At 39.4% G+C, this 14,142-nt stretch overlaps 1 protein-coding gene and 1 long non-coding RNA gene across 2 annotated transcripts in view; both read right to left on the bottom strand.

Moving 5' to 3' along the window:
• Positions 1–2,899, bottom strand: part of LOC107523877 (collagen alpha-1(XIX) chain) — a 67,814-nt gene extending 64,915 nt beyond the window's left edge. Inside the window, exons 1-4 of the mRNA XM_016195552.2 lie at positions 2,876–2,899; positions 2,215–2,268; positions 1,499–1,552; positions 17–70 (exon numbers count right to left, since the gene is read on the bottom strand). Of these exons, the coding sequence (XP_016051038.2) occupies positions 17–70; positions 1,499–1,552; positions 2,215–2,268; positions 2,876–2,899 (186 nt within the window). The remainder of the gene's footprint in view (positions 1–16; positions 71–1,498; positions 1,553–2,214; positions 2,269–2,875) is intronic.
• A 404-nt stretch (positions 2,900–3,303) lies between these two features.
• LOC107523879 (uncharacterized) lies at positions 3,304–12,182 on the bottom strand. The gene is made up of 3 exons (XR_001601909.2): positions 12,136–12,182; positions 7,253–7,315; positions 3,304–3,340 (listed from the first exon to the last, which is right to left on the bottom strand). It is a non-coding gene; the product is annotated as an uncharacterized LOC107523879 (long non-coding RNA).
• Between the last annotated feature and the right edge of the window lie 1,960 nt (positions 12,183–14,142).

Raw genomic sequence — 14,142 nt, 5'->3', positions numbered from 1 at the left:
AAAATGGGAGTAATACCTTTTCTCCTTTAATGCCTTGTTTTCCTGGGATGCCGTGTTCTCCTGGCAATCCCTAGACAATTCAGAATTAGAGGGAAAGAGCAATTAGAACATTTATTAAAACAACACTTGTATCTGTGAGTCTCTGTCAGAACAGAATCTTAACATACAAAGTGTGTGGGGATGGGTTGGTTTTGGTCTGCTAGAGAGGGAAAAACTTTAGTGAGAATATGTGGCCTGTTATTTCAAGGGAAGTAACTGGGATGTAATGGGAAAGAAACGAAATAAGGGAGAATTGCACCAAATGCCCCCTCCATAATATTGCCAAGGAGGAGTGGGATGGTAATGGTTGATGGCATCACATGATTAAGAAGGACAGTGGGGTAAATAGGAAAATACGCTTTGACTCTATTTGAGCAACAGGGGCTCTTTCCCCTTTGATTTTGTTCTTTCCTAGCTCCAGCCACTGTCACTTCACTTCACTTTGTGGGCACCTTGTGGCTCCATCTGTGCCACCAGCATTTTCTCTTTTCATAAGATCTCTTCACTAGGTACACCTGCAATGGTTCATTAACTGGCATGGGGAAGCAATCGAAAACTTAGCTCTATGAACCAAATGTTCAAAGGACCAAGCAGAACAAAATGCACTGAAAGGTAGAGCTCTGGAACACAGAGAATAGAGCAAGAGGTCATGGGGCTGTCTCCAAGGCGACGGAGACATTCTAATACTTGACTAGAGGTACTGGAATTGTGGCCAGAGATCAGTTTCCAAGAAGACATGGTCAAGCATTTTTTGTTTTGTTTTGCTTAAGTGAGGGCTGACGATGTGTCTCAGCTCCCAAGGTGTCAGAAGGCTAGGGAGGTTGTCCAAGGGACCAAAGGCTTACCTGGAGAGATGGATAGAAAAGTGCATTTAAAGGGTGTGTGCGTGTGTGTGTGAGAGAGAGAGAGAGAAAGAGAGAGAGAGACTGAGAAATTGAGAGACAGAATGAGTCCACTAGAGCTAGGTTATAGCAACCTGAGGATGTCTCTCCAATTGCATTATAGAAATATTTTCAGCCAAAAGACTTGCTTTTTGGAGGCTCTCACAAGAAAACAGAAGCTTTGGAAGTGTCTTTCTCTTGGGTGGAGAACTGAACCAAAGCCATGCATAATGGAAATGCTTGCTTTCTCTCTTCATTTGTTTGCCTTATTTCTTTTGATGTTTCCCATCTCCTTTGGTACACCACTGACAAGCATGTCCAAATGATAATTTAGTTAACTTGTTCCCAAAAAACAATTTATGAGGTTACTGATATTCAAAAGAACCTCACATGAATATATGAAGGTATTAGCCTTCCCAATAGACATTAGGTGTGATCACTATTAGTGGTAGAGATGACCTATGTCTTTGCCAAATGTATGTCTCAGTCACACGAACAGATGTTCACATTCTTTAAAACATGCGTTAGCCTCAATTTAATTTTCAAACATCAAAGACACTTGTATCTACTATACATACAATATCTCCTGGTGGTCCTCTGGGTCCCACAGAGCCTGCAGGTCCTTGCTGACCCTAAAATACAAGGTGATATGTACTTTTAACTTGGCTAAAAAATTTGTACCTGAATATATATAAAATATAATGTGACCTGTATGTGTAGAAAGACTGACTTTCACCATCCTACCTTCTCTGTATAATACTGAAATGTGCTTTGGTCTTACAAATATAGCTTCAAGATGTTCTCATTTAAATGGGTCTGTCATCAACAGGTGAGGCCTGGATAACCTGCCTTACCTGTTGGTGGGAGCACCTCACATTAATTTCTCCTGCACCTCCCAACAGTGTCTTCCTTGGGACACTCTCCCAATATTCCAGATGGGGAACTCGAGAATCTCAGGGATGCACAATTTTGGTTTAGAAATTAAACCCTGAATACTGTTTAATAATATAGTTCAGGGTCATAGATTTAGCTCACATTGTTTAGTTTTGAAGATTTTAGGGATGCTGTTGTGAATATGTTCTGAAAAAGAGTTTAAAATCTTATTGTGAATCAAAAGGCGAAGTTACTGTGCGTATAATAAATGCAACCAATGGGGGGGGGATCACCATGGAAACATGATAATGCCTTTGGGAACATCTGTGAAGAAAGTGAGTGGCACTAGAGCATCTTGTTTCACATAGAAATGGCCATAACTCAAAAATTATTTCATTTATTTCACTTATTGCTTATATACCTTTAGTCCTGGGCTTCCTATTAAACCAGGGGGACCAGGATCTCCAGGTTCACCCTAAACATATGGGTGGGAAGGAAAGTCAAACCGGTTACTTTGATTTTCACTTTACAATTAGGTTGTAGGTGCAACTGAAGAGTGTCAGGGGATTACCTTTATTCCCTGTGATCCTATTATCCCAGCTTCTCCCTGTAAACAAAATAATCACTACATATGTAATGCTTAGATTCAGATGTAGATGAGCATCTCTAATAATGAATTCATTTGCATTTCCACTAATTAACATACAATAAAGGGGGAAATTATGGGAGACATGAGGAAGTCAAGGAGGGTTCATTCTAAAACATGGTTTGAAATACTTATCGCTAATAAGTAATTTATTTTCTTTTTTCTTTCCAAGTTTTTCCCTCAGTGTTGCATTTGACATTGTAATCACGAAGTTCCATTAGCAATCACTGCCTTCTCCACTCAGCTGACCCTGCTACAATTTGCCACCAGCTAATCTTGTATCTCAGAGAATGAAAAGTCCAGATGAGGAGGTAAAGAGAGTAGAATTTAAGCTGCTATGTCATGGTGATTCTACTATCAAGTATATGTACTTCATAAAAAACCCAAAAAACAGAAAAAAATAAAGGTTGAACAAAGACAATGGTATTGGCTATACTGAGTTTGCTTTTATATTTTCCATGACTTATTATTGATTCTTTTGATAAAATTATCCTGATTGATAAATCAAATTTGTATCATTAAGATAATTTTTGAAAAAACAGTATCTTGTATTTTAATTGTGTATTTTGGATGGCCTAAGCGGGTATATTCCAAAACACTCTGTCTTATCACAAATAGTAATGGGTTAAAAAAATATCCTCTACCCAAGCAGACCTTAAAGTGTCATCAGAGGATAAAACTTAACAAGGTTTAAAATTTCTCATTTATCAAAATAAAAGAGTCAAAATACACAGAGGAAAAAATAAAATGCTCAGGGACCTTATTTTATCAAATCTATTAGACTCCAAAGTAAACATACCAGGAATCAGAGAGAAAGAAATCAATGAAGTAGAAAACCCAAGATAGCGATAAAACATCTACTTACTTTATCTCCCTTTTCACCTTTTGTAAAAGGTTCCCCCTAGGAAAATGGGTAGAAACAGAATCAATTATAAACACTTCTAGAAATAAACTCTCCAGAACTGAAGTGATATCCTGCAGACCAGCCCAGGCCTCTGCAATGATCCAGAATGTCACACGGTGGCCTGTGCAGCTTAAAGGGAGCATGAGAATTAGTTTTAAAAAACACCTTCCATATTCCAAAATGAACAGTAAGTTAATAATTCTAGTACTATTTTGAGAATCCTGAGTGGCTGACAAATTGAAATACTGCCCAAGGCCAGTGCTTCCTTTTGCATCACATAGAAGGTGATATCTCCTTCCCTCCCTCCCTCCCTCCCTCCCTCCCTCCCTCCCTCCCTCCCTCCCTCCCTCCTTCTCTCTCTCTCTCTCTCTCTCACACACACACACACACACTTTCCCTTATTAGCTTCTGTTCCTGGAGTTCCATGTACATGCTCTCATTTACTTTTACATCAATGCTGTGGGGAAGATATTGTCTCATTTCAAGCATGAAGAAAGAAACTCAGAAAGTTATTTCCCCTAAAATAGCATTCACTCACTTTATGTTTCCTTATTTATCCTGCCTATAAACTCTAAAAATATACAGATATAATTCATCTTGACTATCATAGTATACCTGGTGTACACTGTTGGTACCCAATAAAAGTTTAGTAAATTAGAGAATTTAAAGTTATGCAGCTATTACAATAATAGCAGGCATTTGTTAAATTCTTATAATGTATCACACACTGTTCTAATCACATTATATATTGACATAGTTAATCTTCATGTGTCAGTGGAGTAGGTACTAATAGTATACTCATTAACAGGTGAGGAAACTGAGGCACAGAGAAGGTGGGTAATTTCCCCAAGGTCACAGAGCCATAGGAAGGTCATTTAGGATTTAAACCCAGGCAGCCTGACTTCAATCCTAGGCTTTGGTGGTCTGTTTGATTTGATTTATTTATTATTTGAATTAGGTGAATTGACAATAAGGGTAAAGTTTGAAAACATTTTTAAAAACATTTCTTTTGCAAGAGAATGTGTGAGAACCATCATGGACTACTCTCGAAGGTCCTCTTAGGGATTACTATTCTCGTAAACAAAGCACTAATGAGACGTAAGTGGTTACTGAATGAGCCTCTGTGATTTTCACCTCATGTCCTATGAGAAGGTGGCTACGGGGCTCACCTTCCCTCCCATGTTTGCTAACTCCCTTGTGGCGGTTAGTTTTGGCAATGAAATGTGAACAGCAGTGGCATGCGGTACTTGCACTTGAAGGCTGAGGCAGTGAAAGCCCATTCATGATCCTCCAGTCCCAGTTTTCCTGCAGTGGTGATCAGATGGCTTAGCTACATGGAGGTAATGGGCCTGGTAACTGAGTGTGCGTGGAGTAGAATATCTATTCCTCCCAACGGAACCACGCTGGCACGCAGCAGGAGCAAGAGATAACCTTTCTTGAGTTAAGCCACAAATATTTCAGGGTTAATTTGTTACTTACTGTAACCTTGCCTACACTGACTAATACGCCCATATCTAGCCAACATGATTAAATCTCTTATTATTGGTTATTTTCTCACATTAGATCAGGGCTTTATTTATATTCTTACCTTTCAGTTTTAATTCTTAAAAATCTATTTGATTTTTACGATAGCATTTGATATTCATTAGATATAAGCAATGGGCCACATTGCTTATATAACAGCTCGTTCCTGCTTATATCACACTGCTTACATCATTGCTCATTTAGAGACACTATCAAGACACATCGACTAAAGTAACTGGTTTTAGAAAACACAAAAACTATAGCCTGCTTGTCTAGAAACTCGATGTTTAGGTCCAGCTTCAACGGCTACTATCTGGGTCAAGTCAATTACCTTTTGGAACATCTCTTTATCTACAAAATCATGGGATTCAATTACATGATCTCTTATGTATATTTTAGCTCTGACATGTTTCACATTTAGTCAAATTCTAAATGTCTAATAGTGGGGGAGAAAGTGCCATTCAGGACAGGTAGTTCAGAATTCAATTTGACTAAATTTTTTGGATGAATCGTGTGAGCCTTTTGGTTATTATGCGAAGTCAAGTCCAGATCCTGTTCCAGAATAGAAATGTTGAGGCTACAGACAGCTAAACTTCTCTGCATAATAATGTAACAAATAAAAAGTATTTTTTATGGGGCTGGGCAGGGAGGGAGGCAGGCAAAGTTGTCTGAAGAGGTGGGATAATTAAGGGATTGAAAGGGAACTGGCAAGGAGATCAGTGAAAAGAAAAGAAGGCTGTTGACCTGGGTAAGCCAGACAGGTGGGCTGCCTCTAAATGTTGGTGGTAGGAGGAAAAGCCAGAGGAAATATCTGAGGAACTATAAAATCCTCCAATCTTTGCTACTCAAAGTGTGATCCATGGACCCAAGAGCAGGAGCACCACCTGGGAGCTTGTGAGTAATGCATCTTCCCAGGCTCGACCCCAGACCTAATGAATTAGAACCAGCATTTCAAAGGGAGCCCCAGGTGATTCAGGTGCACCTTTGAGAAGGACTGTTCCAACCCATAAAGTTTCTCCTTCCTGCCCTACAAGTCCCTGCTTTTCCAGTAGAATTTTAGTAAATCTTATTGCCAGGCCTGCCATATGTCACATGGAAATGAAGATTGTCAGTGTTCCAGCTTGGAGGGGAGACAGTGGAGACCTGAAGAAACAGCTAGGAGTTGGTAAGAGGTGCCAACAGGCGTAGAGCATCAGGAATGAATCAGCAGATGGAAGGGGCAGCAACCACAAGACTGGATTTGTGGGACATGTGAGTTTCCCAGACATTCATGGAAACACCCAGTTGAGGAACCCTGTTAAAAACTGTTTCTTCTTGCAGAGTGTGAAGGCTTGGACTGGATACTAAGGGCTGGCATGGCCTCTGAAAGTAGGAGAACTTAGGCTGCATGAGTAACAGCTCTCATTCTAAAGCTACCTGAATGTTTACTGTCATTGCCAAGACGACCAATTTTTAAAGCTAAGGCTTTGCAATATTAAATACTTTTAAATATTGTTCCTGTTTGGCATGCAGGCATTTTAGTGCCTCTTCTCATTATCCCTGGTGAACCAATCTCCTTTGTTCATCTTGGCAAGGAAAAAGGTAAAAGTGATATTTAAGTAGTATTTATTTATTTATTTACTTACTTACTTTTTAACAAAGATGAAACATTTCTTAAGCCTGATTCTTGCTGACTCATTTGAAGACTGCCATAGGTTGTCTTTTTTGTTTGTTTTAACAGCATTCAAAAAAGAGTTATTTTTGCAACTAAGATTCATATAATCTCTATATATGGTCCTATTTGAATATAAAGGAAACTGTAGGGTTCCCCCCCCCCCCACCTCCCACCAAAAGAGCTAAGTTTTTAAAGAAACTGACCTCAGTAATATTGAAAAGTGAATTGAGAAGCCACTTTGATTTTACAAAAACCAAGAAGGGAAAATAACTTCAGAAAGTATATTGAGAGCAGTTGTTGTTTTGATAAATTAGGTCTAGTCTTTAGATATATTGATTTTATTGTTTATTTTAGCTATAATGTTTAGTTACAGCAGAGCAGCTTAATGATTTTCACACCCCGGGTTTAGAATCAGCCTATTTAAGTGAGTCATGGCTCTAATGCTTACTAGCTGTGCAACCTTGGGCAAGTTAGTTATCCTCTCTGTGCCTCGGCTTCCTCATCTGAACAGTGGAGGCGATGAGTCTACCTCAAGTGGTATTTTTTAATGGATTAAATTACTACATGTAAAAGACTTAATGCCTCTACAGAGCACTTGCTCAAATATCTGATCTATCATTCTTCGCCATGGTGGGGCAACCAAGGTATATAGAAGTGAGGCTAATCAGAAGAATATTTTTAATTCTATTTTTGGGGTATTCTTTCTCTGCCCTAAAAGCTAAAATACTTACAGATTCTCCTTTTTGACCTTTAGGGCCAACAGGTCCTGGAAATCCTGGTTGTCCAGTTTCACCCTTTCAAGAAAACAGAAGAGAGATTTTGCGTGAGGCCAGACGCGTACTGTTGTGACTATCACAGTCAGAGTAATTGCTTGAGCTCCTTTCTAATCATGGAATTTATCTATTATCCTCCAAGAGACAATGACAAGTTCTGAATGGAGTTAGGCTATTTGCATAGTAATGTGTTTGTCAGCACTTCACAATGCCTTAGGTCTTTTAGCAATCTATAATATTCACTATATTTAAAATTAACCTGAAACAAAAGTTAATTATTTTTCAAGGAAAGAACATGTATAGGAGATAAAATTATAATTTTGCTCTGCTGTACAAAAAAATTGTGATTTTAAAGACATCAGATTGTTTAACTGACATAATAATCCAGACTCATTTTATTTCAGATACTTCTTTCTTTTTTTCTTTTTTTTTAGGTAGGGGGAGGTAGAGGAGTCTAGAGACATGAAGACAATGAGCCTCTCAGCTGTTTCCAGCATTTACATTCTGCTTAAATGATTGGCTGTGGACAAAGAAGGCATTCTTGTCAATGTGGTGACAGCAGCGGCTTAGAAATGTCTAAGATGTCTTAGATCTTGAGGAGGGATTTGTATGCGACATATAAAGAGTATTGTGAAAAAATACAATTTTAGAAATAATACTTGTGGAAAGGAAATATATCACTAATCAGACTTCAGAGGAGTCTCAGCACTGTGCTACTTTTTAGTGTTTACCAAAATCCTTGACTATTGCATACTTGTGTATAACATAAACATAGCCACTTGAAGTTATATAATGTTTTTTTCCCAACTTCAAGAGCATTCCTGCCAAATGATGTTTCTGGGCATATACCTGTTTTATTTATTTTCTATTTAAAAAACAAATACAAAAAACATAAAGTTGAATTATGTCAAATTTTCATGTACCAGGCACTGAAGTTAAAAAAATAAAAAAAAATTTACGAAGAGGAAATCTCCTATATTTCTCTATTATAAACAAGGCTTCAACAAACATCTCTATACATGCCTCTTGTGTGGATGTGTTTATCTGTTTATTTTGAAGCCTCAAGCAATAGTCTACCCAAAGTACTTCAAGTACAAATTTATTACAATCCTATAAATGTTGGCTTATTTTTATATTTCTATCCAAATCAGTGTCTTGTGATTTTAGATTACAAGAAGAGGGAGACTGTCTGGATAGACAGGATCATGTCTTATTAAGGAGTTTTCTAGATTTGTGGAATATATTTTGTAAATTTAATCTTGATTTTATTAATATAATTACTTTTCCATCTAGTGTCTAAATATCTAGTATACCAACAATCTTATACTTACCACATGTGAGGAGAAGGTGTTTTTCTCCCCCCTAGAGATAATAAATTCTATCCAAAGTAAAAAGAGGGAGAAATTGGTGGATACATTTAAGGGACCAATTGCTGTTGGTTTAAAAGAGGAAATGAACAGTTGGCCTTGTATGAGCATTAGGGTACACAGAGTGACTAGCCTGTTACCTATGTGGTAGGTGCTAAATCCCCAGTGCACAGGAGTGAAGGAAAAATATGCATAGCAGTTAGACTGACCTGCAAAAAATAAAAGTAGAATTCAGGAAAGGGGCCTAGAGATGACTATAAAAATCACATCTGCCCAATACCAAAGTGGAAGTGGGTGATGTCCACAGCTCATATTCATTGAACTGATGTAAGTAGGTCTCCATTGGAATGTAGATAAAGGACCCAACAGGGGCTTTGATCCATCGCTGTGTGGTACAGTGGTGTGGTTGGGTTTAGAGGAAATTGTAGAAACCAATTCCCTCATATAAAATTCTGAAAACAAGAGCATTTCATACCTAAAATCTTAGATACATGTGGAGTTGTTTTCGTGTTTAAAATGGCTCTTCAGTGATTTATCACGGAGGATCTGAGTTGAAAGACGAGTGATGATACTTAGCTTCAGGAAAGGCTGTCCCTTAATTTGACATTTTTGATGCTATTTTAAAAACTTGGTGCTTTTGTGGCTTTATCTTTTCTCCCTGACAGTTGGCCCCAAAAGACCCCTGCTAATTTCTCAGGAGTCCTTAAACGTTCTGCTACCTTTTTCCTCTGTTTCTATAAAGAAGCAGTTCTTCTCACCCACCTTACAAACACATTATTCCTTCACCTCACTTAGTCAGGCTCAGGCAAGCTCCAGAGCAACGATCACCATTTCAATACTGGTAGATGTGTCACATGAACGCCATGGTCTCTATTGCCATTTACCGTTAATGGCTACTGGTGTGCCTTAGGGTTTCTCCCTGTGTCTTAGGGCACTTGACACAGTACGTGGCTGCTAAACCAGGAGTGATCTGTGTGTTAATCCCACCGTTGTTTGTGTCTGTTTTGGTGCATCATTGTAATGTTGGGTTCCAAATGGGAGACTGGTTTTGTGATTCTGTTTTGCCCATCAGCTTATGGAGAAGTGATAAGTCATTTATGCGCTGAAATTGTACTTCTGGTTAAATCTTTTATTCTGCAACATAAATTCAGTCCCTTCTCTGTCAATATGATGGTGGGAGATGAAAAGGTGAGCAAGACCAGGTGTTAAGGATAGTAACTACTGTTAACACCAAAAAGAAATATATGAGACCTTGGGAGAAGAAATAAAGCTTGGGGTAGACGAACAGAAGGGAATGAATCTTCAGTGGGGGATTAATATACATCAGGCGTTGTGCTTTCAGGTAAATTCGTGCACTCTCATTTGAGTTTAATCCTACCATCAACTTTGTGTGGATATGATTATGCCCATTTTACAAATGAGGAAGCTGATACTCTGATTCATAAAGTGATTTTCCCAAGGAGATACAGCCGTTAATGGCACAACCAACTTTTGCCCCCAAAGACCACGTTCTTCCCACCACTCAATGGTTCTCAGCACTAGCTGCCTGTCAGAATCACGTGCAGCATCCTTAAATGATAGCGGTATGGACCCCGCCCCAGATCAACCAGAGGCGCGCCCCAAATCAGAGCCTCTCAGGTTGGGGCCTGAATAACGGCATTTTCTGAAAACCCTCCAGGTGATTCCGTGTGCAGCCAAGGTTCAGAAGCACTGGGGTCCTCTCCGGGTGCAAGCCAATCTGTGCGAGCAGACTGAAGGAGCTGTAAGTGCTCACTACAATGACCCTTGAACAGCATTATAATTTTAAAAACCAATGTGTTGATTCAGAGCAGTGGATGTGTACAAGGCAGAGGTGATTCCACTCTTCCAGCAAGTGCTATGCTTAATGATTTTCAGTTCATTTTATGTGTTGTTTATTGGCAGAGTCCTGCTCCTGTTAATTAGAGTTCTTACAAACCATTTCACGTGCACATTCACATCCGGTATTGCATCATGTTCCCTGCGGACTCCTCGAGGTTATTTCTTTGGGTGGGAGGAGGGGACAGATATGCCACTGCCTTTTCTAATCCCACTTAAGATTCTGAAGCAATTAGAAATGATTTTGAGCAATAGAAAAAGTCCTTAGAGTTTGAAATACACCTGTTTCACAGAATCAAATTTCTCATCATTGAAGTCTTAAGAATGTCTAAGTAACATATGTTTCCTAATGAACATAGCAAAACAGAAGCCAGCTGTTTTGTTTCAAGAAATGAATCATCATTTAAATACTTTAAAAGTGCCACAGCTCCCTTCTTTGCTCAGCTGTCCTATGTGACAAGCTCTGTGGCTTTCTTTTACTTCTACTCCCCCGCCTTAGCTTGCAGGTGTCCAATAGTAATTGCTTAGAATGTAATGTATTCTTCATGCTGGTGGAGGAATTCTCTAAGCTATTTGGTTACAGGAAATAGTGCTAATGTGCTAGCAGTACAATCCAAGAAGCACAAATGACTTGTTATTGCTGTATAACAAATATTTTTGGCTGTCGTTTTAAGAATGTCAAGGTTTTATTATTTATTTTTTTCGCAGAAAATTTCATTTTCAATGGTCAGTCTCTAGGAAGCTCAGACTCTCTGTGGGGACTATCTTTTAGCAGTATTTTTCGGTGATGGATGTATGATCTTGTGAATAGATTGGCTGCACTGATTTATAAGGCACAGAAGTCATATTTCCTTGGATTCATGTCGAAATACCCTGCCCTCAATCAAGAGAATTTTTACTGAGTGAATGAATGAAGGTAGCACTCACAGGCCACATTCCCTCAGAGTGTTTTCAAACCTACTCATCTCTGTCTGTAGATTTTATGTGTATTGTTTTTCTCCCGACAATGGCACATTCACACTGAATCCAAGGTCATCACAATTTCTGAATCGAATGGGAGTGAAACAGCTTTCTGAGTGGGCAAAAGAACCTGTCATCTTCACAGCTAATACAATTAAACCTGTGCATGAGGAGAATGCATTGGAAGTCCATCAGCATTTTAATTTTAAAGCTGTTTGGAAATAATTATTTGGTTAAACTATGACTATACATTATAAAACCCCACCAAAAAATGTTCCTATGGCAGGTTATGTTTGGACACTTAAGAAGACACAAAAAGAGTGGGCCTGAGCCTGAGGCATTTGTCAGAGGGGTCTACAGATTGCTTTTGCCACCTACACGGACATATGAAGCATCTAATTACACACTGAGGCTTGTGCCCTAATTACATTTACCTTGTTACAGCTATTTCCCCTTAATGTGTTCCCTTCCTTGTAGCAACTGCCCCTGAGCAGTCTTCACCCAGAGCAGATTCCAATCCTGCTGCCCGGGTAGGAGGTGGGGGAGGCTGCCCCGGTGGGCTGTCCGGACTGTGCCATGTGCAGCGGCACCTCCCCGACATGCGAATGTGTGACGTGGTCCAAAACCATAGATGTTTTTATTTGAAAATCGGATTACCTTCTCTCCTTTTGGGCCACCAGCTCCATGTTCACCAAAGTTTCCCTAGGTAAACATAAAACAGGAGATCCACAAAATATTCATTTGTTTTTAATACATTCAATCTCTACATTAAAAAAATATAGATAGATAGATAATAGATAGATAGATGATAGATAGATAGATAATAGATAGATAGATAGATAATAGTACTGTAACAGTGTCCTAAAGACACCATTTTAATCACTTTTGCCTCTCTCGCCTTCCATGAACTATTCCTGAAAAACTCCACCTGTGGGTCCCGTATCTATCGTCTCTGTGATTTTCCCCTGGGAGATGATTCTGGATAAATATCACATCTCCATGGCTTAAGTACCTACAGTACAGAGACAGACAACTTTACAAACCTAGCGTACATCTCTCTGAGCTTTGACTCATACACATAATTTTCTATTCGATGTCTTTACTTGTAAATTCTAGAAGGAATTCATACTCGGCAGCTTCAAAACTGAATTTAAAAATACAACAAACACACACATACATATATGGGAGAGAAAGATGTAAGAATTACATCACACTGTTAACATTTGCTAGTCCAGAAGTGAGAAAATGATTAACTTCTTCTTAGTGTAAGTCTGCAGTTTGACTCGTTAAAATGAGTGGTAATTTCATTTTATAATTGAAAAAAATCAAAGAGAGGGAGAAAACCTGAATTCGCCCTCTGCCTTCCACAGGGCGCCTCCTTCTCCAGGGTGTCCTTCTGACACCACCCTCCTGCTCTTCCTGGGCAGCGGGTGTCACTGCCCGTCTCCAAACCTCTCCCCACGCCACCGGCCCTCACTCGGGGAAGGCCACCGCCACGTCCTGCCAGGGCCACTGCAGGAGCTCTCCCGTTCACCCTCACGATCCACTCTTGCTCCCCCCATTCTCTACATAACGTCAGAGTGAGATCTTTAAAAGACATTTTAACTTCATTCCTTCGCAACCTTAACAAAGCCATCCAAAACGGCCATGAACTGGGCTCATTCCCCTCTCCAGCACCGTCTTGGCCACTCTTCCCTCAGGAGTGCCAGCTATAATGGTCTTCTCTCCACTTCTCAAGCGGACCAAGATCCTTCCCATTTCACCCTCTAGATCCCCACTCTGTCCTCGCCTCTGTGCCTGGCTAGCAGCCACTCATCCCTCGGGTCTCAGCTATTATAAAATGCCATTCACGGAGGCCTCCTGTGGGTCTCCCAGACAGGCTCCTCTTTCAATACCTTCTCACTGGACACTGGATTTTTCCCTCATGATACTAACACTTTTATTTTTGTATTTGTTTAAAAAACTGTGTCTCTTGCACTATAAGCTTCATGCCTAGGGAAGTACCTAACATAGAGGAAGCATTCGATAAATATTTGTTGAATAAATAAGCCAATAATTCCAATTTATGTGTTTTTCCAAGTAAAACATTTTTTTATTATTAAAAATACATGTGTTGTTAGAATAAATTAAAAGTACAGAAATGTTTAAACAACAAAAACACACAAGGTACCCATTCATCAGTGTTGCTATAGTTTAACATCTTAAATGTGCCTTCCAAGCTACTCCAATTAAAAATAGGTAGTTTATAACTAACTGCTGTTATTATTGGTCTCGTGGCAGATATTTTTCCTACTAAACTCTGATCTGAGATGTCTAAATTGAAAATAAAAATTATATTCTCAAAATCCTGAGCTACAAACTACTGCAAGGAAAATGGGGTATGAAACTCTGACACATCCATGCATAAATCATCAGCCCTTATGAAATGTGAGGTTGTTTGGATGCAACCTGCACAGAGACCCACACATTTTAGGCATTTCCTGAAAATACTAGCCACGTGGAGATGGTGCTAATCCGTGTGCACAACCCATCAGCATATCTCCCTGGCTGTGCTTATGCTAGGACATTTTTGGGGAAGCTGGAACATGCCTTGATCTAAGATGTGAGTTGTCCAGAGATGGTATTTGAATTGGGAGGCCCCATACTCTTGGCTTGCAGAGCAGA

The sequence above is a fragment of the Miniopterus natalensis genome, chromosome 5 (assembly GCF_054644295.1).
Source record: "Miniopterus natalensis isolate mMinNat1 chromosome 5, mMinNat1.hap1, whole genome shotgun sequence".
Taxonomy (NCBI): Eukaryota; Metazoa; Chordata; class Mammalia; order Chiroptera; family Miniopteridae; genus Miniopterus; species Miniopterus natalensis.
The sequence above is the reverse complement of the archived record's forward strand: the minus strand, read 5'-3'. Positions and strand labels throughout refer to the sequence as shown.